At 29.9% G+C, this 26,230-nt stretch overlaps 1 protein-coding gene and 1 long non-coding RNA gene across 3 annotated transcripts in view; one reads left to right on the top strand and one right to left on the bottom strand.

Annotated features, from left to right (window-relative positions):
• LOC129966918 (receptor-type tyrosine-protein phosphatase mu-like) overlaps nt 1-26,230 on the top strand; it is a 127,169-nt gene that overhangs the window by 20,767 nt on the left and 80,172 nt on the right. For both annotated transcript variants that reach the window (XM_056081535.1, XM_056081536.1), the window contains exons 3-9: nt 4,515-4,692; nt 9,253-9,504; nt 15,519-15,650; nt 16,797-16,958; nt 18,176-18,316; nt 20,579-20,755; nt 22,640-22,774. In XM_056081535.1, coding sequence (XP_055937510.1) covers nt 4,515-4,692; nt 9,253-9,504; nt 15,519-15,650; nt 16,797-16,958; nt 18,176-18,316; nt 20,579-20,755; nt 22,640-22,774 — 1,177 coding nt within the window. The remainder of the gene's footprint in view (nt 1-4,514; nt 4,693-9,252; nt 9,505-15,518; nt 15,651-16,796; nt 16,959-18,175; nt 18,317-20,578; nt 20,756-22,639; nt 22,775-26,230) is intronic.
• LOC129966921 (uncharacterized) overlaps nt 16,733-26,230 on the bottom strand; it is a 43,829-nt gene continuing 34,331 nt past the window's right edge. The window contains exon 2 of the long non-coding RNA XR_008784313.1: nt 16,733-16,943. This is a non-coding gene — a long non-coding RNA (uncharacterized LOC129966921). The remainder of the gene's footprint in view (nt 16,944-26,230) is intronic.

Genomic DNA, 26,230 nt, shown 5'->3' with positions numbered 1-26,230 from the left:
ATTTAAGCATTCGCCAACAGATTTTCTAGTTTCAAGTTTCGTGTAATTGTTATTATTTCCTATAGAACAAAGAATGCAGTGCAATATTGCTATATCTTTACAATTTTAAGTAGCGTTGAGCATTTAAGCATTCGCCAACAGATTTTCTAGTTTCAAGTTTCGTGTAATTGTTATTATTTCCTATAGAACAAAGAATGCAGTGCAATATTGCTATATCTTTACAATTTTAAGTAGCGTTGAGCATTTAAGCATCCGCCAACAGATTTTCTAGTTTCAAGTTTCGTGTAATTGTTATTATTTCCTATAGAACAAAGAATGCAGTGCAATATTGCTATATCTTTACAATTTTAAGTAGCGTTGAGCATTTAAGCATTCTCCAACAGATTTTCTAGTTTCAAGTTTCGTGTAATTGTTATTATTTCCTATAGAACAAAGAATGCAGTGCAATATTGCTATATCTTTACAATTTTAAGTAGCGTTGAGCATTTAAGCATTCTCCAACAGATTTTCTAGTTTCAAGTTTCGTGTAATTGTTATTATTTCCTATAGAACAAAGAATGCAGTGCAATATTGCTATATCTTTACAATTTTAAGTAGCGTTGAGCATTTAAGCATTCGCCAACAGATTTTCTAGTTTCAAGTTTCGTGTAATTGTTATTATTTCCTATAGAACAAAGAATGCAGTGCAATATTGCTATATCTTTACAATTTTAAGTAGCGTTGAGCATTTAAGCATTCTCCAACAGATTTTCTAGTTTCAAGTTTCGTGTAATTGTTATTATTTCCTATAGAACAAAGAATGCAGTGCAATATTGCTATATCTTTACAATTTTAAGTAGCGTTGAGCATTTAAGCATTCTCCAACAGATTTTCTAGTTTCAAGTTTCGTGTAATTGTTATTATTTCCTATAGAACAAAGAATGCAGTGCAATATTGCTATATCTTTACAATTTTAAGTAGCGTTGAGCATTTAAGCATTCTCCAACAGATTTTCTAGTTTCAAGTTTCGTGTAATTGTTATTATTTCCTATAGAACAAAGAATGCAGTGCAATATTGCTATATCTTTACAATTTTAAGTAGCGTTGAGCATTTAAGCATTCGCCAACAGATTTTCTAGTTTCAAGTTTCGTGTAATTGTTATTATTTCCTATAGAACAAAGAATGCAGTGCAATATTGCTATATCTTTACAATTTTAAGTAGCGTTGAGCATTTAAGCATTCTCCAACAGATTTTCTAGTTTCAAGTTTCGTGTAATTGTTATTATTTCCTATAGAACAAAGAATGCAGTGCAATATTGCTATATCTTTACAATTTTAAGTAGCGTTGAGCATTTAAGCATTCTCCAACAGATTTTCTAGTTTCAAGTTTCGTGTAATTGTTATTATTTCCTATAGAACAAAGAATGCAGTGCAATATTGCTATATCTTTACAATTTTAAGTAGCGTTGAGCATTTAAGCATTCTCCGACAATGTTGTGAAAATGCTGCCCGGTATCTTTTACTAATGGGATTAATCTTTTTTCCTTTATTTTGAGCATATACGAATGCAATTCTGCATTGAAAATAATTTTTGCAAAAATGGTGGGGACTCTTATTTTTCAAATTTTCGGAAAACTTAAAAAATGCTTGAAGATTCAAATTTCTAAATCGTATGAAAGTATTCTTTATGATAAACGTCTTCAATTTATTTTACATGGTATGAAGGTTTCTGTACTCAAAAATATCTTATAACTTAAAAGAGCAATTCTGGTATATACAAGGTGATAAAAATTAAAACCCTCTACTCTAAGCTCTATTTACAACTGCTCATACCCCCCAGGGGGGGCACTTTGAATTGAGGATGAGATGCGTCCGGCATGGTGGTTTCATCTCGCCACCCTGGAGGGTACACTAATAGGTGGGGGATCTGACTCCTCTCATCGATGACGGGACGTACTTCCTTCGAGGAGGGTTGTACCGTGGCCGGTGACAACCCTTAGGACTCAACCACAGTTCCCGCCAATGTTGCTATTGCGGCGGTCCGGTTATTCAGTTTTTATGGTTTAAATCCGTGTGCCTTCGTGGCGGGTCGGCGAGTTAGATGGCTGACTTACAACTACTCCTTGTAAAAGTGTAGTTGTGTCCAAAAGGGTTGAACATACTATTCAAGACATGGAGAGACGGATTACGCGGAAAAATATATTAGTTCCAGAAACACCGATAGACGGTACTGTATAACAGAAAACAAGGTAAAAAGTCACAAATAATTACACACACAAAAAAAGATCACATGCGGTATGGATTTTTTCCTTTTTAATTTCGATTGCTGATATGAAAAAAAAGAAGATAAAAAGTGAAGAAACTGAAACTGTCATTGTAACTCAAATTTCGCACTGTAAGCACAAAAATTTGCATAAACCCAGGTTTGCTGCTACTGTTCTAGGCATAATTGGGGTATAAAGCTGGGAAAATGTCGTTCTTATCAGTGATGGCTTTGCGCTTTGCTTGTGAAGTTGTTTTATAAAAACAAAGAAAGTGCCGCTGCTACACTTCTAGAATTTCGTCGACTTGAGAATTTACACAAAGGACCAGGAGGTACCAAAACATGCTGGGGTTGTTGTGCACCAAATGCAACACCGCCAATGTCTTGATTCAATTACTTTTATGGAAGATGAAGCGCCACCACACGTTCGTCTCTATGTACAGCAGTTTCTTCGGCAACATTTTTTTAATGATAGAGTAATTAGGCGTACGTTTCCGGCAACCTAACCATCTCGTTCTATGCATCTTAATGCATCTTTGGTTTTTGGGATACTTAAAAAATCTTGTTTACAGAGGACGTCCGATAGACAGTATCACTCAGCGTCTTAATCGACCCATTACGATCCACAGTTGAACAAGCTGTCCACAGAATGCAGATTTTATATCTTAAAAAAGGGAACCTTATTGAGCAATTTCCCCTGCATTGATAAGGTCCTTTTGATTGAATGTTTTATACATTCGAATAAAATGTGATTACTAATGTACATTTTGAGTCTTTTCAGCATATTTTTTTGTCGCACAGCGCCATCTATCGGTGTTTCTGTTACTTTTTTTTCTTCTTTTATGCGCAATCTGTCTCCCCATATCTTGAATATTATGTTCAACAATCTTGGAGCCTTTACAATAAGTAGTTAGTTGTAAACAGAGCCCAGAGTATGGGTGTTTTAATTTTGATCACCTTCTATAAAAATTTATTTCGTGTATCTTGATATCAACTCTAACGATTTGGACCAAATTTTATATTTAGATAAGGTTTTGCTTTTTAAGATTATCAATATAGGTGTCTTTCCTTAAAACAAAGTAATTTTATAATTAACTATTCGAGTCTTTTTCTATCTGCTCTCATGCTGACAAAGCCATATAGCGGTATCTCGTAAATTTTTGGTGTACTTGTACTGTTGCCATAGAATGATAACCTACTGGTACCTCAAAATGTTGTGAGATGGCGCTATATGACACTATCCGAATACAAATACGTTCGGCTCACATCCAACAGCAGCAATGCAATTATTGTGTTAACCGATTTGAATATATTTTAAACAAAGTACATGCGTTTTTTAAATTTAATATGACCAGTTCATATGCAGGCAAGATTGAAAAATATCCATATGTAATCAGTATGGGGTTCGTATCTAATTATTTTCTCCAAAAAACACTATTTTACAACAAGAAAAAAAAGTCGAAAAAAGCTTATTTTTTCTAGTCCTTCCTTGCAATGACATAGCATAAGAATGATGCCTGATGGTGTCAAATCTATTTGATTACAAAATATATATTTTATACAGAGAAGAAAGGTTTCACAAAAAATGAACTAATTATCCTTTGATTTTGATTTCTAAAACAGAAATTTTCCAAACGTCTTATTCCTCTTCAGTAACATATGACTCACATGGTGCTTTATTTGGTTGTAGTTTGTTTACATGTATTTGGTCGTAGTTTGTTTACATGTATTCGGTTGTAGTTTGTTTACTTGTATTTGGTTGTAGTTTGTTTACATGTATTTGCTAGTAGTTTGTTTACATGCATTGGGTTGTAGTCTGTTTACATGTATTCGGTTGTAGTTTGTTTACATGTATTTGGTTGTAGTTTGTTTACGTGTATTTGGTCGTAGTTTGTTTACGTGTATTTGGTCGTAGTTTGTTTACGTGTATTCGGTTGTAGTTTGTTTACATGTATTTGGTTGTAGTTGTTTACATACTATATTTGGTTGTAATTTGTTTACATACTATATTTGGTTGTAATTTGTTTACATACTATATTTGGTTGTAGTTTGTTAACATACGATATTTGATTGTAGTTTGTTTAAATACTATATTTGGTTGTAGTTTGTTTACATACTTTATTTGGTTGTTCTTTTTTATATGTATTTGATTGTAATTTGTTTACATGTATTTGGTTGTAGTTTGTTTACATGGATTTGGTTGTAGTTTGTTTACATGGATTTGGTTGTATTAATCGCAGCCTTATAATAATTTATTTGTGTTTTCATTAGGGCACCAGACTGCCGCCTTCTTCTCAGCAGTTTCTGCAGGGCAAGCCCGTGTTTGCCAGGATTCTATTCATGCCGGAACAAGACGAAATGAATCGCTTCGGTGTGTTCCAATGCAAATTTGCAAAGAAGAATATAGAAACTAAAATTGTGGCATTAAAATTACCACCTGCTAATTTAGGTAAGTTTATGTCACCTTTTCGGTATAAGATTTCAAAAATGGTTTAGAAAACGTTAACTTTTGATTAACATCGATTAACTGCAATGCATATTGGCGAATTAAAAAGATTTTTTATAGGAGTTATCATAGGAAGTTCATATATTTAGGAAGTTCTTTATTTAAATTTACAAGAAAATTCATAGTGATTCTAAAACTCAGGTAAAAAGCATCAAAATAAATATATTTCGTTATAGAAAATGTTCCTTGAAATCACAAATAAGAAAGGTATGAATTACAGGTCAGTGATAGAGATAAATAAAATGAAAGAAAAAAATTTTATTGGTAAGACTTCAGACTAATATCTTGTTAACACAATAATATCGTGTCAACCATCCAAAAATTCATCAACCTGGATGGTTACAAGAAATGATAGCAAATGGCTTAATTTTGCACTAAAACTTGCCAACATTAGCACATTTTGAGAAAAATTATGTAAAACAAAATTCAACTTTAATGACCAGATATAATTTTTAATTCGAACCCTTTTTATTACAGATGTCAGATTTTTACTATGGATGCCAGAAGTATAATTATAGCAGTTATGTAGTATTCATATCCCCGACTTGTAAATGAATGTAATAGCAACGATTCCACAATGTATACGCTTAATTACAAACAGTAATTGTATGAGAGAGAATTATGTTTCTTATAAGATATTATAAAGATTCTTTAGATTACATTATATATATAATAGTTCCCGATTTTGTCACTAGTTACAATACTGCAATGTATAAACAGATCTAGTGAGAAGAATTACAGAAATCACAATTTTCACAACAAATCTTATTTGACTTTGTATATATATATATATATATATATATATATATATATATATATATATATATATATATATATATATATATATATATATATATATATATATATATATATGTTTCGAAAAATTATTTCTTTGTATTGTACATTGTACGTTCTACCGTAAAGCGTAACAGATTGAAATTGGTTATTTGATTTTCAGTATTACAGTACCCTTCCAGATTATCTTATGGTAAGACACAACTTTAAGACAATGCCATAAAAAAATCAGCGGAGGTAGTCTCCGTGAAGCTATACCACATGCTCCCTAATAAAGATGCTATTTTTCCCCAAAAAAACATAAAATCTGACGGTTTTAAGTAAAATCCGTGACGTCACGAGAGGTGAGTTTTATTTTCCGAGTCAAAATTTGGCTTTTCGGAATCAAAGAAGACTGAAAGCGTTGGGATGAGTAAAACTCTCGAAATCAGATTCTTTGGCGATTATAATACATGGAAACCGCTTATTGTGATCTCCATTAGATGTGTATTATCAAAATTATTTGGCCTTGAACCGACATATTCTAATTTATACAAAAATATTCATTTTTTGTTGTTATTAGATAGCTTAATGTTATCAGTTTTTATATGAAAAAAAACTGACTAATCTTTCATTTTCAATCAGCGTCAGCGATTGGCGCTCATGGAATTTATTGATGCACTTGTAAAGAAACATTTTTTCCATGGAGTTGGCTGCCAGATGACTGATATTCTTTTATCTGAAATAAATTCTTTTGTCCGGATTGGTTTAAAACGACAAATCGGGGTTCGAATTCGAATAGCCAAAAATTACAACTACGTGCGATTTAATGACGAAAGCAAAATACATAAAAAAAATATTTGTAGGTTAAGAACAAAATTGAATTCTTTTAACAGGTGTGAAAATTTACTTAAAATGAATCAACCCAAAGCTATGGAGCAGCTGATAATTTTTCCATTTCAGCCTTTTTATAAAATTAAAAAAAAAATTGTTAGCTTTTTGTGAGCAAGGTCATATATCAAGCATTGATCATATCATATAAAAAATGCTGATAATTATGATAGGGAAGATTTTTTTTTTACTTCCAACGAACGTCGAAATGAATAAAAACTGTTAATGTCTTTCAACGCGGCATGCAACAACATTCAACTAATTTCAAAACATTTGATTAAACAAATTTTTAGTAATCGAATTCTGCAGACCGTTATTTTATGTCAAATTTCTATTATTTCTATCCAATTTACCTTAAAGTGTAAAATAGAGCGACAAAAGATGTATTCTATATTTCTAAGTTTTAACTCTGAGTTTCTGGGAATGTTACCGTCAATGACAGTCTTGTAGAGTTTAAACTCGACTGATTAAGATTCCAAGAATGGTGGCATCATTTTGGTGCACAAGCAATTAGAAATTGTTTTATTCATTTATTTTAGAAAAAAGGATAACATAATTAACAGTTTTGCTTCAAAAATTTCTCTTTATTTATTTTATTGATAAAAGCATAAATCGAAACTTCGTTTTTTTAATAGAATTAATATCTTAATAATTATATATATATTTGTTTCTGTTTGCGTCACTATCTCAGAAGAAGTTAGTAACTCTCCAAAAAAACGTGACATTAAAGAAAATCCCAATCTTGTATACTTTATATTTAATTTTGTGTTATGATTTTCTCTACGATACCAAAACAATGCAATTGCTTTACTCGAGTTTTTGTTTTCTGGATCATTCCTCCTGAATTTTTTTATTTATTTATCAGAATTTCATTTTTTTAATTTATTTATTATTCAGAATTTTTATCTGAATTTTATCTAGCATAATATGTTATGTAAATTTGCAAACGTAATTTTTAAAAAATTATTTAACTTTTAATCTGCTCAGAATTTATAATGTATTCGACTACAAACTTTTTCCTGAATTCGACTTAAACCAAGCATGAATTCTAAGGAATATATTGAGGTTCTTAAGAGCCTATTTTCTTTTTAAATACTTTCTTTACTCTTTCACTACGGTTCCGTCCCAATCGGCCGTGCAAATCCTATCTTGGTGGGCCGGTTTCTGTTTCATACGAAGATGCAGGATGTAAAGCGAGGACATCCTTGATAATTCGTTTTACATCCTACATCCCTCGTTTGAAACAGAAACTAGTCTGAAAAGACAGAATTTGTACGGACGGTTGGGCCGGTTCCGTAATTAAAAGAGCTAAAATAATTCAGTTCTGGTATCTTTTCAATAGCCTTCTCTTTTATTTAAACATCTTTAAAATCGCAATAACACACGCCCCATCCTCATAATACAACATTTTACAACTGCTTAAAATAAATGATGCAAAACAGAAGGAGTTCTTTTGGTGGTGAAGTCACACTTAATTTTGTGATCTATGATCAATCAAGACAAAGAAATAATATAATTTTTTTATGAGTATTAACACTAAGACACTATTGTTCAGCATTCAGTTAAAAAAATCAACAATCCGAAAAATAATAAATCAAATCAGACGATAAGCTATAATGTAAGACCATTCTCTTATGGAACGAGCTGTACCAAAATTCGTCAACTGCCTCTTTAACCAAATTATTTTTCCCCACAATTTCTCAAAGGTTGAATAACAAGCATTTTTTCAGTGATTTTCACTTAACAAAATTTGTTACTGGACACGGTAAATTCAATTACTATCTCAAGAAATTTGGATTATCGGACACTGATCTGTGATCTTGCAGCGTGGGTAGAGTTCAAAATGTCGAACACTTGCTTTTTGATTGCTCCAAACTTACTGAAGGAAGAGATTTTATTGTGGATCTCGATGCCTGTAATATTAAGTTTCCACTTCCGCTTCATGTTTTGGTCGACAACAAAATGGCTTTTTTCTCATTCTGTAAATTTATTGGCTTTTGCTGCTTCAATTTTTAAATAATTTTGTTGTTTATTTTTTCCTGTTGTTTTTATCCTTTTTATTTGTACATTTTTTTTATCTATGTATGTAGTTGTTTCTAATTACTTCTGTAAGCCTTGTGCTGTACTTTGTGGTGCACAAGAATTGACTTATTATTAATAAAAAAAAGCTATAATGTATCTAGATATGCGACATGGAAAACAAATTTATTAACAAGAAATAATAAAGATAATTGAGATATAAGTTTTGTTTATTGTGCAGAGAAGAAATGGGGTTTAGTGGTTTGGGAAAGAATTGAGTGGAAATTTGAGTATTTTGTTTTGTTTCATTTTGTTTTCTGTGGGGAAAGTTGATTTTAAAATCAGAAACCATTTTATATGGGTATAAAGATATTCATTTATTTTACCACTGTAAAACATTGATAACTTGACATTCGATTACTGAAGTGTGCTGTTGTAAAAAACCATTGAATAGTTGTCGATTTTTAAATAAGGATAAACAAAATCTTTATATCCCCATTAGCACAAGATAGTGTACCATATCTAATGTCGTTCGATATTCTAAATACTGGCCAATTTCTTGAAGATATCATATCAATATTGCTGGGCATTTTGGGCTAATATGGATGCCACTATGCATCACTTTGCTGTGAAAATGCCTGTTTTCGCTTAATACAAAAGAACCAAAAGATGTAAGCTATATTTATCTATTTTGTTCGAATTTTAGATCTCAGAAAGTGAATTCGTGATACACTAATAAGCACTTGTCATAAAGTTTTACCATAGAGTAATTTTTACTGAATGGAATTATTTTTACACGTATTTAAATTCCTCCTATAGTTGAACTGGATGCTATTTCTCCCTACAATGTGGCCAATCTGGGTGAAGATGTAGAATTGGAAGTCAATGTCACACAAAAATTGGAATTGCCTGTCAAATGGATGCATAATGGAAAAGAAGTACCGGAATGGGATGGACTGCTCACAGTGCAGTTAACGGATGTGCAGCCAAAAAATGCAGGAATTTACGAGTGCTTCTATGATGGTAGACGTGGAGAAGGTGTTCATGCCTTGATGAGACTTATTGTCCGAAGTAAGTAAAAAAGCAATAGCATTTCAATTCAGAATTATTAGTTTCATTTTCTAGCAGTTGTCTACCAAGTACAATCTAAACTTTTGTCTTGAACAACGTGCTTTGCACATTCGTCTCGACGCTTGACTGTTTCTAATAAAATTAATTGGTTTGGTGCAACAAGACTAATTCAAAACTAGCTGGAGTAGTCTTCCCCAAACTTTCTTGCTTACTCTCTAATGAAAGTCATGCCATAGAACGCATTACATGACAGTTGCATACAATAGTTACGAAATATTTTTTGGAGTCAATTTAGCAATTTTACTGAATTTACCATGTTATCCTTGGCGTATTATTTAATGATTAATTCCTGGCACTCTGTTAATATTATCTGAAAATCGAATTTGTATTTTAGACATGTTTTTCTCATCCGATTGAACAAAAATTTGATAAAAAGCTGCACCTGCAGTCACAAAATCTCACACCAAATTTGATATATTTAAATCATTGCATTTTTGAATTATTGCGTTTATATGTTTCCGAAATTACAAACCTACAGGCAGTCATCCTGTTGTTGGATTTGGCTAAAAATTCGACAAAAGGACTTTAAATCTGCGTACCGAATCTTATATATCTAGCTCTCTTCGTGTTGTAATTACCGTGCTAAATTATATTCGAACAGGCGGACAGACGAACTTCCTCTGAGCTGATTTTATTCAAAATTAGATAGAAGAATGCAAATTCTATATAAAGACAGTATGCCAAATTTCAACTGTCTGAGTCATATTGTTTTTGAGTTATCTTTATCACAGACATACGGACATTTTCAAAAACATGTGTTCTTCGAACTCTAGGAAGTTTAAAACGTGGTGATTAATCAAAATAGCGTGTTACCAATTTTTTGATAATTACTATACTTTTTCTACTACATATACGAGAAAGTAAAAAGACTATTTTCAAAGAAATAAAATTATTCCCATATTTTTAAAGATAAATGCTCAATTAAAGCAAATAAAATATAATTTTATAAAATTTGAACTATATTCACTTATTTTTTAGGAAACTATTCAGCATATTAATTCTTTCTACAATCATTGCAAAAACAATAACAACATTATGATCAAATGAAACGCCATAAACCTTGTCTTTTCTAATTATTTCAAAATTAAAGAAAACCTGAACATCTAAGATAAGCAAAATTTTTCTCATATTTGAGTGAATATAAGTATATTCCTTGTAATTTAAGTTCTAAAAATAAGCGTTGTTTTCAATAAAAGATTGCAAAAACATTGAAAATGTGTGGCTTTAACAAACGATTGCAAAAACATTTGAAAATGTGTGGCTTTAACTAAAGATTGCAAAAGCATTTGAAAATGTGTAGCTTTAATAAAAGATTGCAAAAACATTTAAAAATGTGTGGCTTTAATAAAAGATTTCAAAAACATTTGAAAATGTGTGGCTTTAATGAAAGATTGCAAAAACGTTAAAAATGTGCGGCTTTAATAAAAGATTACAAAACATTTGAAAATGTGTGGCTTCAAGGAAAAAGTACAAAACATATGAAAATATGCCACATTTATAAAAGATTGCAAAAACTTTGAAAATGGGTGGATTTAATAAAAGATTGCAAAAACTTTAAAAATGGGTGGATTTAATAAAAGATTGCAAAAATATTGAAAATGGGTGGCTTTAATAAAAGATTGCAAAAATATTGAAAATGGGTGGCTTTAATAAAAGATTGCAAAAACATTGAAAATGGGTGGCTTCAATAAAAGATTGCAAAAACATTGAAAATGTATTCCACTTTTATCTCATTGTCAATGAGCTTCCGATGACCGGTAATTGGCACGCAGAACTGATAAAAGGCCACTTCCCTATCTTCAGGTCAAAACCACTAGTTGCGTGCAACATTCTATTTAACTCTCAAGGTTAACTTTCCACAAATATAGCGAAAGCTGGAAGTGAAGGGAAGGGAAATTGTCCTACTTCCAAGTACAGTACTTCGAGTGATGAAGTTCTGTTATTTTTTTTTCGAGTGAGTTGCGCCATGTGTAGTTGAATTTTGCATGAGCTTCCGACCAAACTATTCAGAAGCAAGTTTTTAACTTTCAGGAATGCTCCTACTACAAATTGTCGAATAGCAGCAATCAAATGTAAACAAATTAGTATGTGAATTTTAGATTGCTTCATCGAACGACTTCTGCAGTTGCACTTAATTCAAAGATCAGCAAATTAATGAAGATGCAAAATATTATTATAAATGCTCTGGTTAAGGATCACTAAAAACTATTAAATCTGAGCAAACAAAATACAAAACCAGTAACATAATCTCTAATACAGCTGTTATACCACAGAGGCCTTGCAGGATATTGGCGTAGTGTGGCTACGAAATATTAACTCTTGGCGTGAATTTAGCATTTTTATTGAATCGATCGTGTGAACCCGGGCGGATGTTTTGGCAATTAATCACTGACTCGCGGTTAATATATCCAATTATAATTACAAAATCACATAGCGAATTTGATATACTTAAAGCATTGCGTTTGTGAGTTGTGAGTTGTTCCATGCTTTTGAAAATAATGACCGACTAATGATCAACCCTTTGTTGGATTTGGCTCAAAATTTGATAGGCGTCTAAACTATAGATGTAAAATGTGTGTACTAAATTTGATCCATCTAGCTCCCTTCTTTTTTTTTGTAGTTATTGTGCTAACGTATATTCGAACAGCTGGACAAACTCGAATTTTTTGCCGATTACTATACTACGTATAAGAGAAGGCAAAAAGATCTTTTCGCTAAACAAAGTTTAATCGAACTCGAAAATAGTCTTACCATTGTTAAATGAGTGTTTGCTGTGACTTATCTATAGAAGTTGAAGACCATATCTTCCAAAACTATTGCATTAACTTAAAACTAAAAAAAAAAAAAGAATGTCTTTTGAATAATATCAACTTTTTCTCGGCGTAATGTTTTCTTTGTTTTTAATAATTTTTTAATTGTAATACATTGTTATAATAAAATTGTTAATGATGTTATGATAAATGTTAATGTATGTCAAAATTATAATGTTATAATAAAATTCAAACTCAGTCATCAAAATATTTAACAGCATGTTAAATATTTTGCCAATGTTAAAATTTAACACAAAAAAAATACTTTCTTTGGATATTAATTTCGAAGTAAAATTTTCACGTCGCTTTTATTTCATAGTATATACATGTTTTAAATTTGTATGCGTTATAATTCGTTTGGATTTATTCAATTAAATTCATGTTTTTCGGTCTAATCATATTAGAAGATGATTTTTTTTAAAAAATATGCATTCATATCAATATTTAACAGCTTAAAAAGTCAGTAATCTGGCGAACAAGCTGGTCGTCTTAGGCAGTTAGTATAAAGAATATAGTAGTATATATTTATAATATATACTACTATATAAAATATACTAGTATACTTTTTATAATATAGTCAATTCATGCTTACGTGATGTGTTGTTATAGCTTGCGTTTGGGATGTTTGGAGCATTTTAGAAAGGAAAAGAGACTTGGCAGAAAAAACTGTACAGTTTGATGTTGGGTGATATTTGCAATTAAGTTTGCAAATGCCACCTAATGTAATGCCACGAAAACTGACACGTTTACATAAAAAAAATCTCTGTAAACTTATGATTAAAATGTTTATAAATAAGGTGGTACCAAATTAAAGAAACTTAGCAACTTGTCTGCATATTTACAAGAATCAGGAAAACAAGAGCCAGTCCGTCATGCGAACCCACAGATCCATTTTCGAAAATTCGAAGTTTATCTGAAAGCATATGACCTCTAGATGTATAATTAATGTTCGTTAGCTCTTTATAAGCTTCCATTTTAGAGAAAAGTTTCAAAAAATTACTTCACAGCACACTGAGTAAAGCTTCAACAATCTTCTAACCATTGGACCGATTTTATTCAATTTTTATGCCATGTAATGGCAAAAAACTATCTAAATAGGTCAAACATGATTACTTATATCGCTCTTCATATTTTTGAGAGATATCGCAAGATAAAACTTTAAAGGAGTTGTAGCCTCAAAGACTAGATTAATTTTACAATTTAATTTAATTTATCCGACTACGTTAAAAACACTGGTTTTCGACCACATTGGCGAATTCTTCTTTTATTATTATTTCTTGTAGTTCAGGCTTACCTCTTTCCAAAACAGTATTTTATAGGAAAAGGAAGGTCTGACCGATCATCCAGGAGAATTTTAAACAATTTTTTAGCTAAAATATTTCTTTAACTTCAATTTTCTCAAACTTTAATTTTCATAAAAATTCTCCGCCGTTAACATGATATCTCAAAAACTAATAGAGGTATTTACATAAAAATTTCAGCGTGTGTTTTAAATAATATGGGTAATGAAATGAACCAAAAGTTTTATTGTTGGCGAAATACTTTTTTATTTATAGGTATTTTTAGAAAAATTAAGTTGTAAATTTATGGAAAAAATGTGTATATACGTACGTTTTTACCCATAATTTATTTGCATCTCAAAATGTTTCGTAGATTTTGGTTCATTTCATTCATAATTATATTCTATAACTTGTGTACAAAAAAAAATAGGATTGCCGCATTACAATTTTGTGTAGAGTGTTAACCGTTTAGGCTAAATTTCATTAAAATTTACTACAAATTTTCCTATTTCTCAAAATATATTATATTTCCAAATATTTTTTTTGTATATATAGTGTTTATAATTGACAATACATCTAAAAACCATAAATAGTTTTTAATAAATCCAATTTTTCAAAAATATTGATACCTTAGTAGCAATTTTTACCTACCTACGTTGCCTACTACCTTAACTACTACTACCTACCTACTACAATACCTACGTAGTCGGCTACCTTAACCACTTTGCAAGCATAACAATTATAATGCCATTTCTTTATTGTGCAAGTAATATAAAGTGGTACTTTCCATGCTTATGATAACATGCAATTTACCAAAGTTAGTTGGTGTAACTTAGTTATTATTATTAATATGACGAGCGATGAACTAATCGCGGAACACGTTTCGTTATTTCCTTATTTAAACTACTTTATAAGTCAAATTTGTTAGAAATTAATCGTTTTAATTGAAGTAAATGCTAAAATTAATGACTCTCAAAAAAAGAAAGAAAAAAGCCATATGAACATACGGCAAAGATATATAGGATCACGATCTTTAGTAGCCGGCGTCCTGCCATAAGGGTAGCGCGCCTTCCCCGTGCTCTGGGCGTCCTGGGTTCGAGTCCCGGTTTGGGCATGGTTGTTCCTCCTTTGTCCTATCTGAGATGTGTGAATGTGCCCCCCTGTAAAGAGGGGTTGTGCAAGCGAATGTGATGCGTGAGTAGCTAAGACGTATTCTTGGCCCAAATTAGCGCTACTAAAACAAGAGACGCTCCCTTGGCTTAACATCACTGACTTCGTCAGCGAGCTTGTCTATGGCAACTGCCATTATAAATAACAACAACAGCAACAAAAATCTTTAGTGCGGACTTTTCTTGTATCATTTAAATAATTTGATATGATAAAGGAATGTACTTAAATAAGAAGAATTTGAAATAATATTATTTTGTTTTCATGAAGAATGAACCTCAGGAAGAGAGAGCTTTTCTAAAAAAATGCGAAACACAAATTCGGTTGAAACGGTACCAAATAATCCAGAAGAATCATAATGTACCACATTCTATTCTTTTTTCAAGCCTTGCAAAAATCTGGAGCCACCGCTTATCGATTAAATTGGTTATAAAGTGCTAAACAGAAATGATGTTTAAACAAATTTGGCAGCTAGAGTGTTCACGGAGGCAAACCTATTCATTACCTATTATGAAATAACTTTCACAGATTTTTCAAATATTTTTGAATAAAATCATAGGAAACATTTTGTATCATACTGAAGTATAGAAAGCATTTTTTTTTGTAGGAAATCTGGAAGTATTATATTGCAGGAAATACGATAACTTCATGATAAATGAAAAAAATAACTGATTTCTTCTTTGAATGATTATTTTAGGTTGTCCCGAAGATTTGTATGGTGAGAATTGTGATAAAGAGTGCCCGCCTTGCTACAATGGAGGAATATGCCACGACAAATGGGGAGTATGCGTTTGTCCTGCCGGGTTTGCCGGTGTTAACTGTGAAACACGTATGGATTTTCAAATTTTGTTATTTATTTAAACTGTAAAATGCGTGAATTTCTTTGTGACGTAAAACATAAATTTCACGAAAATCCTGCTTTAAAATGGGACAATAATCAGTTGTCTCATAATCAGTTTAAAAGTGTATGAAAAGTGTTAGGCATTAAAAGATATTTCATCGATAAGAAAATGACTTTAAAAATTAATTAAAAAAATAGTTAAAAAATTTTGAAACATGAACAAAATACAATAATTAAAAAAATTAAAAATCTTATTCGTTATTTTCCAGATTCATAAAGTATTAGAATTGTAATGATAATTGCCTGGATTTAAGGCAATTCAGTGTAAGAATTTCATTTAAATCTCTCGCACACTGGATCATAAAATATCATGACATTGGGTAAATTTGTATTGTCCCATTTTGAAATAGGATTGCTTGAGGGCAGTCATGTAATTTAAAGCAGACGTAGATAGTGAATAAAAACAACTAGGTATTTTATTTGATTCCACTTGCAATTTATATAAATTAAACCAATGTTCTGTATTAAAGAAAAATATTTTGATCAACAAAGAATGAAAACTCAAAATATTTCAAATGTTTACACTTGTAACTATCGAAAAGTTGAAAATATTGTTAAATTCAACAATGGATACATAAAGCAAATATTTTTATATCCTTTACTCAAAAAATTATGAAAAGTTGTAGTAAATTTCTTTTCACTGATGAATAGGCTATCAAAAATCATAAATTTTTATATCCATTAGATTTATTTCACTTCCAAGTATTTTCAAGTACTTCTATTTAATTTAACATGCTATTATTTGTAAAGATGGAATAAAGTAAATGATTATTCGTGCAGTTTTTAAATATATTAAAGGAATGGAATTTTGTATACTTGTGCATTCATTCTCTAGAACAACAAGTCTTTAAATGTTTATAGAGCTGAAATATTAATTAATCATTAATTAAATTAAATTTTGATTTCTTACTAGTGGCGTCATCTAGTAAATTAATTAAGAAACAATAAATCTGAAGATTTCAAAATAAAAAAATATATATATGTGACTAGTGCATGAATAAAACAAAGTGTATTTTAAAAACACTTTTAATCACATTTATTATTCATTTACACTTTTATTGGTTTATTCCATAGCTTGCGGTGGCAACCACTTTGGAGCCGATTGTAATAAATTCTGTTCTCCTCCACAAAATAACAGCAACACCGATGAATTGTGTGCCTTGCATCTTTTCTGTAAGCCAGATCCATACGGTTGCTCTTGTGCTCCAGGCTTCAAAGGTTCTAAATGTATGGAGCGTAAGTAATATCTTCTACTTAAGGATTCACTATAGTTTGTTTAAAAGAATACAGCTTTCATTAATTAATGTGTCATTTGAGGAAAAATAGGCGATACAAGTTTCGAGGTTTGTAAAGAGGGAATTTTGAAATAGATTTTTCATTCGATTTTTGAAGGGATAAGAATATGAAATTTTTCATAGACACGTATTTTTCATCGCATTGAAATCTTTTCATACTTTCATATCTTAATATTAATTTATCCATTAATTTTAATTAAAATTTTATTTTATGCGAGTGGCTCCATCTGGACGTTAGTTTAATAAAAGATATCAATAAATTTCCATTATAATTATTATGATAAATTATAAGATATAGTAAATATTAAAAATGTATTAAATAATCTTAAATTAAATTAACAATTATAAGAAAAGTACTTTTATTAAATTTATTAAAAATTTGAAATAATATTTTTTATTAAAAATATGGAAGTGGAAATAAACTCATGCAAGCGAGAGACATTAACAATAAAAAAAAATAAGTAAATATTGCTTTGATGTAGAACTTAAGAAAGGTAAAGCAAATGCTTTTAAATAAAAAAATATATTATAAATTGAATTAAAATCCCAGTTTACTTATAACATTTCTATCAGTGTCTTATACTTTTATTGTTTTTGTTTTCACTTGCAGACTTTTGATAAAGAATAGTATTTACAATATTCAAATAGGGTTTTTTTTTAAAAAATTTTCTTTTTAATTATATTGATTTATTCAGTAATTTTTTGTAAATGTTATTCCAAGTTGAATCATGTTATTTTAATTATTTGCCTTGATAACTCTTTAAGTAGGAAGCTTTCATTTCAATGCATTGATTATTCTACAAGGAATAAAATTTCCGATTTATTATAAAATTTGCAATATCAGAATTTCTTTTAAGCAATTAATGAAATTATATATGGTTTAACCCTTAATTCTCTAATTCATTTCATAACATTTATTTGATTTTAAATTATATTTTAAAAAAATTCGATGTATCTGATAGCTTACGCATAATAGTTTACTAGATTCCAACTAGTAATCATTAGCAACCATATTACCATGTTACTAGTACCTACAAATCTCAACAACTAGATTTGTACCATTATATTCTACGACTGAAGATCGATTTGTAAAAACATATTCGATAGTATGTTTACATTTTTAAAGACATTTTACTGTAATATATTTTATGCCTTCAGATTGTGAGCCTGGATGGTATGGAGCTGACTGCAAACAACCCTGCCACTGTGCTTATGGTAGCAGTAACTGCAACCGTATCACCGGTGCCTGTGATGGGGGTTGCGCTAGGGGATGGAGAGGCCATTCTTGTCAGATTGAAGGTAGGAACTGTGTCCTAAAATCATAGATTTTCATTTTCATAAACGTTTTTCATTAAGGTTTATGCACATTTTAGCTTTGCGGACTGATTAATTTACTTTATATTATATATATATATATATATAAGGTTTCTAGTAACACACATATATATTGTACAATATTGTATAATATTAAACAATATTCATAGTATCGTATAATATAGTTAAATATTAAATGAGAAAATATAATATCATCCAATATTGAATAATATTGTGAAACAATATTTGCTACCTGAGACATATGCAAACATTTTTTTAAGGGCTAATTAAAAAATTTGTTTAAAATAAGGCATATGACCGTTTTTGTTTTGTGTTTTAACTAATAATTATATTTTTAACAAAAAATATGCTTTTCTTGGTTCTGTGTTTTAATTCACAAATCTTTGTTAGTAGGATAAATGCATATCTCTACTTTGTTATTTTAGTTGTTACTAGCCGCCTTTGGCGACCAGCCGGTTCGCCAATCTTAATGCTCGTTAAAATTTTAATAATTAAATATTTTATGTAATTCCTACTTTAATAGCTTCTTCATCAAATATTTTAAAGCTTCAAATTTTGATAGTCATGTAATTCACTCATAATAATATAAAGTCTTTCAGCCATAACATAATATGTATCTCTCTAATTTTCTGTTAGTTTCGGTAGAATTTATGCTTAAAATTAAAATGGAAATGACTAAACTGCAATTAATATAATATTTTTTACTGAAACAAAGCATTTTTTTTAATAATATGATTACTGATAATAGAGTCACTGAGCGTTTAAACTTTATGGGCACAAAAGAATATCTTTCTTAAGTTATGTAATATCTCAAGAATTTGTCAACAAAATTTTCTCAGATTCATCATGAACAGATCGATTCATTAACAATGTTTCATTTTAAATGCATCAAACACTAAGAAAATGAATCGTTTAAAATAATCGGTCGGAAACAGGTTTAAAAAAACTACTTAAAAAGCAATGTACTTAAAACTATAAGCATATACAAAAAAATATATAACTTACATAAATACAATTTAATTACAAAAGCATGCAACTAACCTAAAAATAATTTAAATCATTGAAAACAGGTTAAAAAAAACTACTTAAAAAACGATGTACTTAAAACTATAAGCATATACAAAAAATATATAACTAACATAAATACAATTTACTTACAAAAGCATGCAACTAACCTAAAAATAATTTAAATCATCCATTGATAACGGCATGTCATGGCAACAATCAGAACACAATGCGCATGCGTGAATTTTCTTCGCCAGTTAAGGTAACGCAAATGCGTGAATTTTTCTACGCCAGTTGGGGTAACGCTATGCAGATTATGCGTTTTTAATTTCCTTTATTCTGTCTTATTTTAATTCAAAAGTACTTCAGAATGAATCTGAAACATGGATTAATTAGCAATGTTTAATTTTAAATGCATAAAACCTTAAGAAAATAAACAGAATCGTTTGAAATAATCGGCCGAAAAACGTTAACCCTAGCTTCATTACTGTTGGGAGAAAAAAAAAACTGAAGCCTTACTCATTTGGCGGTGGGAAAAATGGAAGATTTTTTTTGGCGGGAAAGTTAGTTTTTAATTAATAATTAAAATTCTAATTAAAATTTCAAAAAAAGGGACCCCAGGTGCACATTCCTGACCTCTAAGGTATACATGTACCAAATTTGATAGCTGTATGTCAAATGACCTGGCCTGTAGAGCGCCAACACACACACACACACACACATTGAGCTTTATTATAAGTATAGATTACATTTTTGAGAGGACGCATGCATATTTTTGGTGTGTGTTTTAATTCTTAAACAATCTTCACTAAAATATACACATTTTGTTTGCTGTTTTACTTTGTTTTTATAATACTCATGCATATTATTTTATGTTTTATGTACTAAAAATGCATTTCATATGCATATGTAAATGTTTGCTTTGCTTTCTATTGCTAAATGTTTGTCAAAGAATGCATAAATACATTTATTTTGTTTATTTTAATTTCAAATATGTTGGAAATAAAATATAAAGAATTTTTAGTATTTTTCAAATTTATAAATATGTTTCAATAAGAGTTAACAAATTTTTTTAAAGATCCCTATAGCACAAATACATTGTACCATACTGTATGATATTATATACTATTGCACAATATTATATAATATTGTGAAACAAGATTTGCTGCTTGGAATGTATAATAAAATTAATTATTGCGTGTATCTTGTTTTTCCCAACAGATGCTGATTCTAACAACACTTATATCGAGACTACAACAATGTCATACTGTACACCAGGCACGTACGGTCCGAGCTGTGAAAGATTCTGCCACTGCGCCGCCAACGAACATTGTCACATTGTTACTGGACAGTGTCCATCGGGATGCGAAGACGGTTGGGGTGGTCCCACTTGCGGAAGTAAAAATTCTCTATTATCTAATAAAATCCTTGAAATAATTGTTTATCAACTTTTGATAATTTTCAGAAGCCTATACTAAACATATCATGTAAAAAAAATTATTTTTTAATAAAAATCATTAAGTCTCTTCACTTCTCACTGTCTTCTTTCTTTGAAATCAGTATCGGTATATAGTGATTCAATAAATAGCACGCAGCTTTTACCCTACGTAATCCAATATAGATAATTAAGTCCTTTGAGTATGTAGGCACAAGTCTATCTTGGTTTCAATATTTGGAAATAGGTTGACTTTTTTGAGAAATTATCCACTATTTGTATTCCTCTTCTAAAAGAGATTCCGGTCTCAGTTTGATGGCAGAATACAGTGCTAAAAGCACATTTGTCGATCAGTTTTTTAGCAATGTTAGATAATGCATAGCTGAAAGATAGAACACTTAACTATTTTATTGTTGTTCATGCTATAGAATAATATCGGTATTACATTCCATATACTTCTCAAAAATACTACTTCTTTTTTCAGGAGAATCATATTTTAGTAACGAAAATGATGTTTAACTGAATCTTTGCGTAAGGCTTTTGCGAACGATATCAGGATTAAGATATTGTTACATGACGCAAATCAAGTGTTCTGTACTGTACTGAATACATCGAGAAATCTACAGAAAGAAAAGAATATAACGTCACAGCACAGTGTAACAAAACGAACAGTTATATTCAGCAACAATTCTATCTAGCCATAATGATGAGCTTATAATTCACCAGTTCAAAATTTAAAAAAAACAAAATTAATGTGGCCAATAATTTATTGAAATAGCGACAGAATTGGAGAATAATTTCATACCCCAGTTTTCAAATGTTTTTAAAATTGAATGGTAAATACAGTAAAACACCATTTATAAGTTTTTCATTTATCTGTCGGATATCTCAGTCCCGATATCGTTCATAAGCATTGGATTGATAAAAATATTTCATTTAAACGACGCAGAAAATTTCAGGTATCCGTCAGTTTCGCTGCTGAAAAAAACAGGATTCTCCTGAAAAAAAAAGCCTGCTTTCGTGAAGTATGTGAATTTTGATACCTAGTATATTAGAACGAAATTATTCAGAATCGAAAAATTAATGGAAGACAAATTGTCTTTTGGCAATTTAATTGATGTTGAAGAATTGCACAAAGTTAATCCATCTTCTCAAAACAGACATAGAAGACTCGTTAAAAAAAATTCGAATTTACTTTGTTTGTTAAAACGTTTTAAATATTTACTTGAATAATGTAAATCATATAAAAAATTGTACATTTAGAACACAAAATATGCAACAAACATTTGATTTTTCTCACTTTTAGGGTAAACGCGTAATTTTAAATTATCGATGTCGGTACTAGATAGTAACGCATTTGGTTTTTGTTAGTACTATCTAAAACAATTTAAATAACTTTATATAAATATTAAACTTATTAGAATCAAAGTTTTTTTTATTTTCGCCCATCGCATTTTCCGTTATACGCCATTACGTATCAGACCACTGAAAGACGTAAAAATGGTACTTTATTGAACTTGTAAAATTCAGCCAAATAACGAATTTTGCCTCCAAATTTGAAAAGCATTGGAACTCGATTAATTCCATTTGAATATAGTTAGGAATTGATTCTATATCTATTCTTCTTTTATAAATTTGTTATTAATAATTAGATATAATTAGAAACTTTGGAAAGTAAGTCACGAAATTTTTAGTAAACTTTTTGTTAGATACATTTATGTTTACTGGAACAGCTTGCTCTTTAAGAATAAACTTCATTCAATTAAATTCTTTTTCTAGATTTCAATATTATTACTTTTTCCATTTTGCACAACATCATTTCAATTGAATGAATCATTCTTCCTTAGATTGCCGCAGCGGGCGTTTCGGCGAGAACTGCGAGTCCACCTGCCACTGCGAGGGCGGGCACCACAATTGCGACAAGGATGGGTTCTGCTACTCAGGATGCGAAGCTGGTTGGGCTGGATTCACCTGCCAGGCTGGTAAGAATCAAAACACTTCAATAATAGTATCAGCTGAAGGCTGAAGTTTAAACATAATCAGTAATTATTGAAAGGAATCAGTATGCAGGAAACATAACCTTGTAATTATTGAATTTCTGAACAAGAAAACAAAAACTATGCAAGAAACTTTTTTTACTATCGCTTGTTTCGATCTCTCTTGTTTGAGTATTAACCTATTAATTGCCATGTTCCCCATTTGGGGATTTTTTGAATTTTACGTACACAACAAGGCGCCAGAAATATATTTGGTATGCCTGACAGTTTTATTTCATTCTCTATATATCAGTCAATCAGCAGGAAGTGTGTATTTTGTACTTCGTTTCTTTACAACAAGCGAACAAATTTTAAATTAGTATATAAATTGAAGGGAACAGAATTGGCATATCTGAACTTTTATATTTTTGGTTTAATTTTTATATCATAAGGAAATACCGTACATAAGTATGCAATTTACAGGCTATAATAATGAATTGTTACTTACTCAGTCTTTTATTTTTTTATTGAAATTATTTTAATAATTCTTTTACAACGATGCCCCTTTTTCAAAAATATCAAATATTTTCAAAACAAAACGTAACCTGAATATAATTATACTGTAACAGAACTTTTTGGGTCTATAAGTAATTTATCCTGCCAAAAATTAAAAAAAAAAAAATGGTAGTCATTGAGTTAAGGTCGACATTTTTTTATTTTCTTATATATAAAGTATAAAACTATATTGGGTTACTTGAGAAAAATGCTGATTCTGCGGTTAGTTATACATTGCTATAAACCATCCACGCCCCACTACAAAAGAAATAAAAAGAAAATAATAAATGGAAATACTGATTTTGATAATCTTTCATGTATACTCAGAAAAAAAATTCCCCATCTTCAAATATGGATCTACGTTCTTGTTTTCAAGTAACTTTTTACCCTTCATTGCTTCGTATTAAAAGAAAATAATAATTATGAAGAACAGGGGTATGGCTATCTTATTTTCTTACTGCTTTCACCTTGACCTTGAAAATTTCCGGCTGAAAATCGAGGATTAATGCACTTCCTGTCATCAAGCTTCCTTTTCTTATTTATTTACTATTTATTTTTGCGCAACTTTGAAAGGAAGGATTCCTAATATGGGGAGAAATAATGACACCCATTTTCAACGACTTAGTCAAGTACTTTTAATTGAATTTTTTTTTAATGGTGTGATTTTTGATTGCTGTCTAACATTTTTTACAAAAAATATATCAATATTTATTTACTTATTATGTAGATCATGTAGGTCTAGTTCCAAATGGGAATCCATTATTGTTCCGTGCAATTTTATCTGATTCTGTAATACTGAAATTCTCAAATTTTTAAAACTCTTGATTTGAAAACTTGAGATTATGACAAATCTCCAAGTTTTAGACCTTCTTGAGTTTGAGAAACAAATTTTTGGAAAATGTCCGCCTGTCTGTCTGTAACAAATATAACTCAAAAACGATTTAAGTAGACGGTATGTATACCAATTTTGTAGATTTTTATCAAATTTAAATCAAAATCCGCTCAGAGGAAGTCTGTACAGCTGTTACAATATAATTTAACACAGTAACTAAACAAACGAAGAAAGCTACCTAGATAAAATTCGATACGAAAGAATTATCTACAGGTATATTTCAGGTATCCACAGCATAGATACCTGAAAAATTTTAAACCATATCCAAAAATTGGTTGATCATCTATCGGTTCGTACTTTTAGAATAAAGTAAACACGATGATTCAAAATGGCGATGACTTAAATATATCAAATTTGGTATTTGATTTTCTGACTGCAACTGCAGTTTTAAGTCAAATTTGTATTTCAATCAGTTGGGTAAAACGCGTCTAAAACACAAATATTATATTAACCATATACCAAGAATGACGCGATATATTCAGTAAAACTGCTAAATTCAGGTCAAAAAATATTTCTGTTAACTTTTATTCTCTGAGATTACACGTTGAATAGAGTATGTGCGAGACCACTCCAGCTCTTTTAACTTTAACGAAGTGCTTCTTTCGATTACATATAGCAGATCTATTTCATGCCCCACATGTGAGAAATTTTTGGCCTTTTTTTCCCGAAATATATTTTAAAATGTTCTACAGTGATTTTCAAGAAGGTCTTCAACATAATAAAACCCCCTCCCGTCGTATATTTACAATCAAAGTTCAGTAAAGGAATCGGATAGTAGAGAAAGGACGATAAAGAAAATTCTAGCATCACATTTTTTTGCATGTGTTCGCATTCCTTTCGGAAACGATCCTTGTTTTCGCAGTGGAATTCTAAAGTCATGTGAAAAAGTTAAAGTGAAAAGAACAATTCGAAGTTTCCTGAATAGGTTTCCTGAAATGATTGTGTAAGTTTCCTTCTCGCGAAAAAAAATCTAGGTCGTTCTTTAAAGCTTTTTTTTTTTCGATTGTCATTATTGAAAATTGTAGCGATAAAATCTTTTCAATTTCAAATTTTACGTGTTGTAAGAAAAATAACATCTTTGATCCAAAACTATTCTTTTTTATATTTCCCATCCATTACTGGATAATTTTGATTAAAAAACATGTAAGAATTTTTTTTATACGTTATGCATATTTCTTTTGAATCAAAATATTAATTGATATTTAATGTGGATAATAAGCAATATGTTTGCATATTATTTTTTCCAGCTATAATTTTTAATTCGAAGTTGTTGTTTTTTTTTTTTGTAGTTTTTATTTATTATCGGGTAATTTTGATTAAAAACATTGACGAAAATTTTTTATATGATATATAATTTTTTAAAATCAAAATTGAATTGATAAATTTTAATATAGATAATAATCAATAAATATGTTAATGTAGTATTTTTTTTCAACTAAAATTTTCAATTCGATGCTTTTAGATAATTTGTTTACCGGTCCTTAATCTCAAAATTATAATCTTCAAATATAGATTTTGAAGATACGATATATAGATTTCTTTCGAAAAAAATATAGATAATAATCAATAAAAAAATCGATACATTTTTGTTTTAAATAATTTGGTTACTGGTCTTTGGGATCAACATTATAATCTTCAAATATAAATTTTATTTGCTATGTATCGATTGATTAATAAGAAATTATTAGATGTATTTCTTATTTAATAGATGTATTTTTTATTTGTTTACTAATCCCAAACCAAAATTAGAATTGCGTTTCTTTTTATTTTATCAATAAATTATGTTGAAATAATGGTACGGTAACCACATGTTATTACATTTATGAAAGATCTAGCAGACTAGGAAATATTTGTTTTCTCGCTGACATTGAAAAGCCTAAAATAGCCTTTCCTTTTGAATAACAAAAGACAACCACTGATGGCACCGATATTAGTCACAGTGAATCAAGTTATTCTGATATATTTAGAGTCGCTGCTGATAAACTGCTCTTTATCTGTTTTTGAAGAGTCTTAAC

Source organism: Argiope bruennichi, chromosome 4, assembly GCF_947563725.1.
Source record: "Argiope bruennichi chromosome 4, qqArgBrue1.1, whole genome shotgun sequence".
NCBI classification, from domain to species: domain Eukaryota; kingdom Metazoa; phylum Arthropoda; class Arachnida; order Araneae; family Araneidae; genus Argiope; species Argiope bruennichi.
This window is presented reverse-complemented; position numbering and strand designations above follow the sequence as displayed.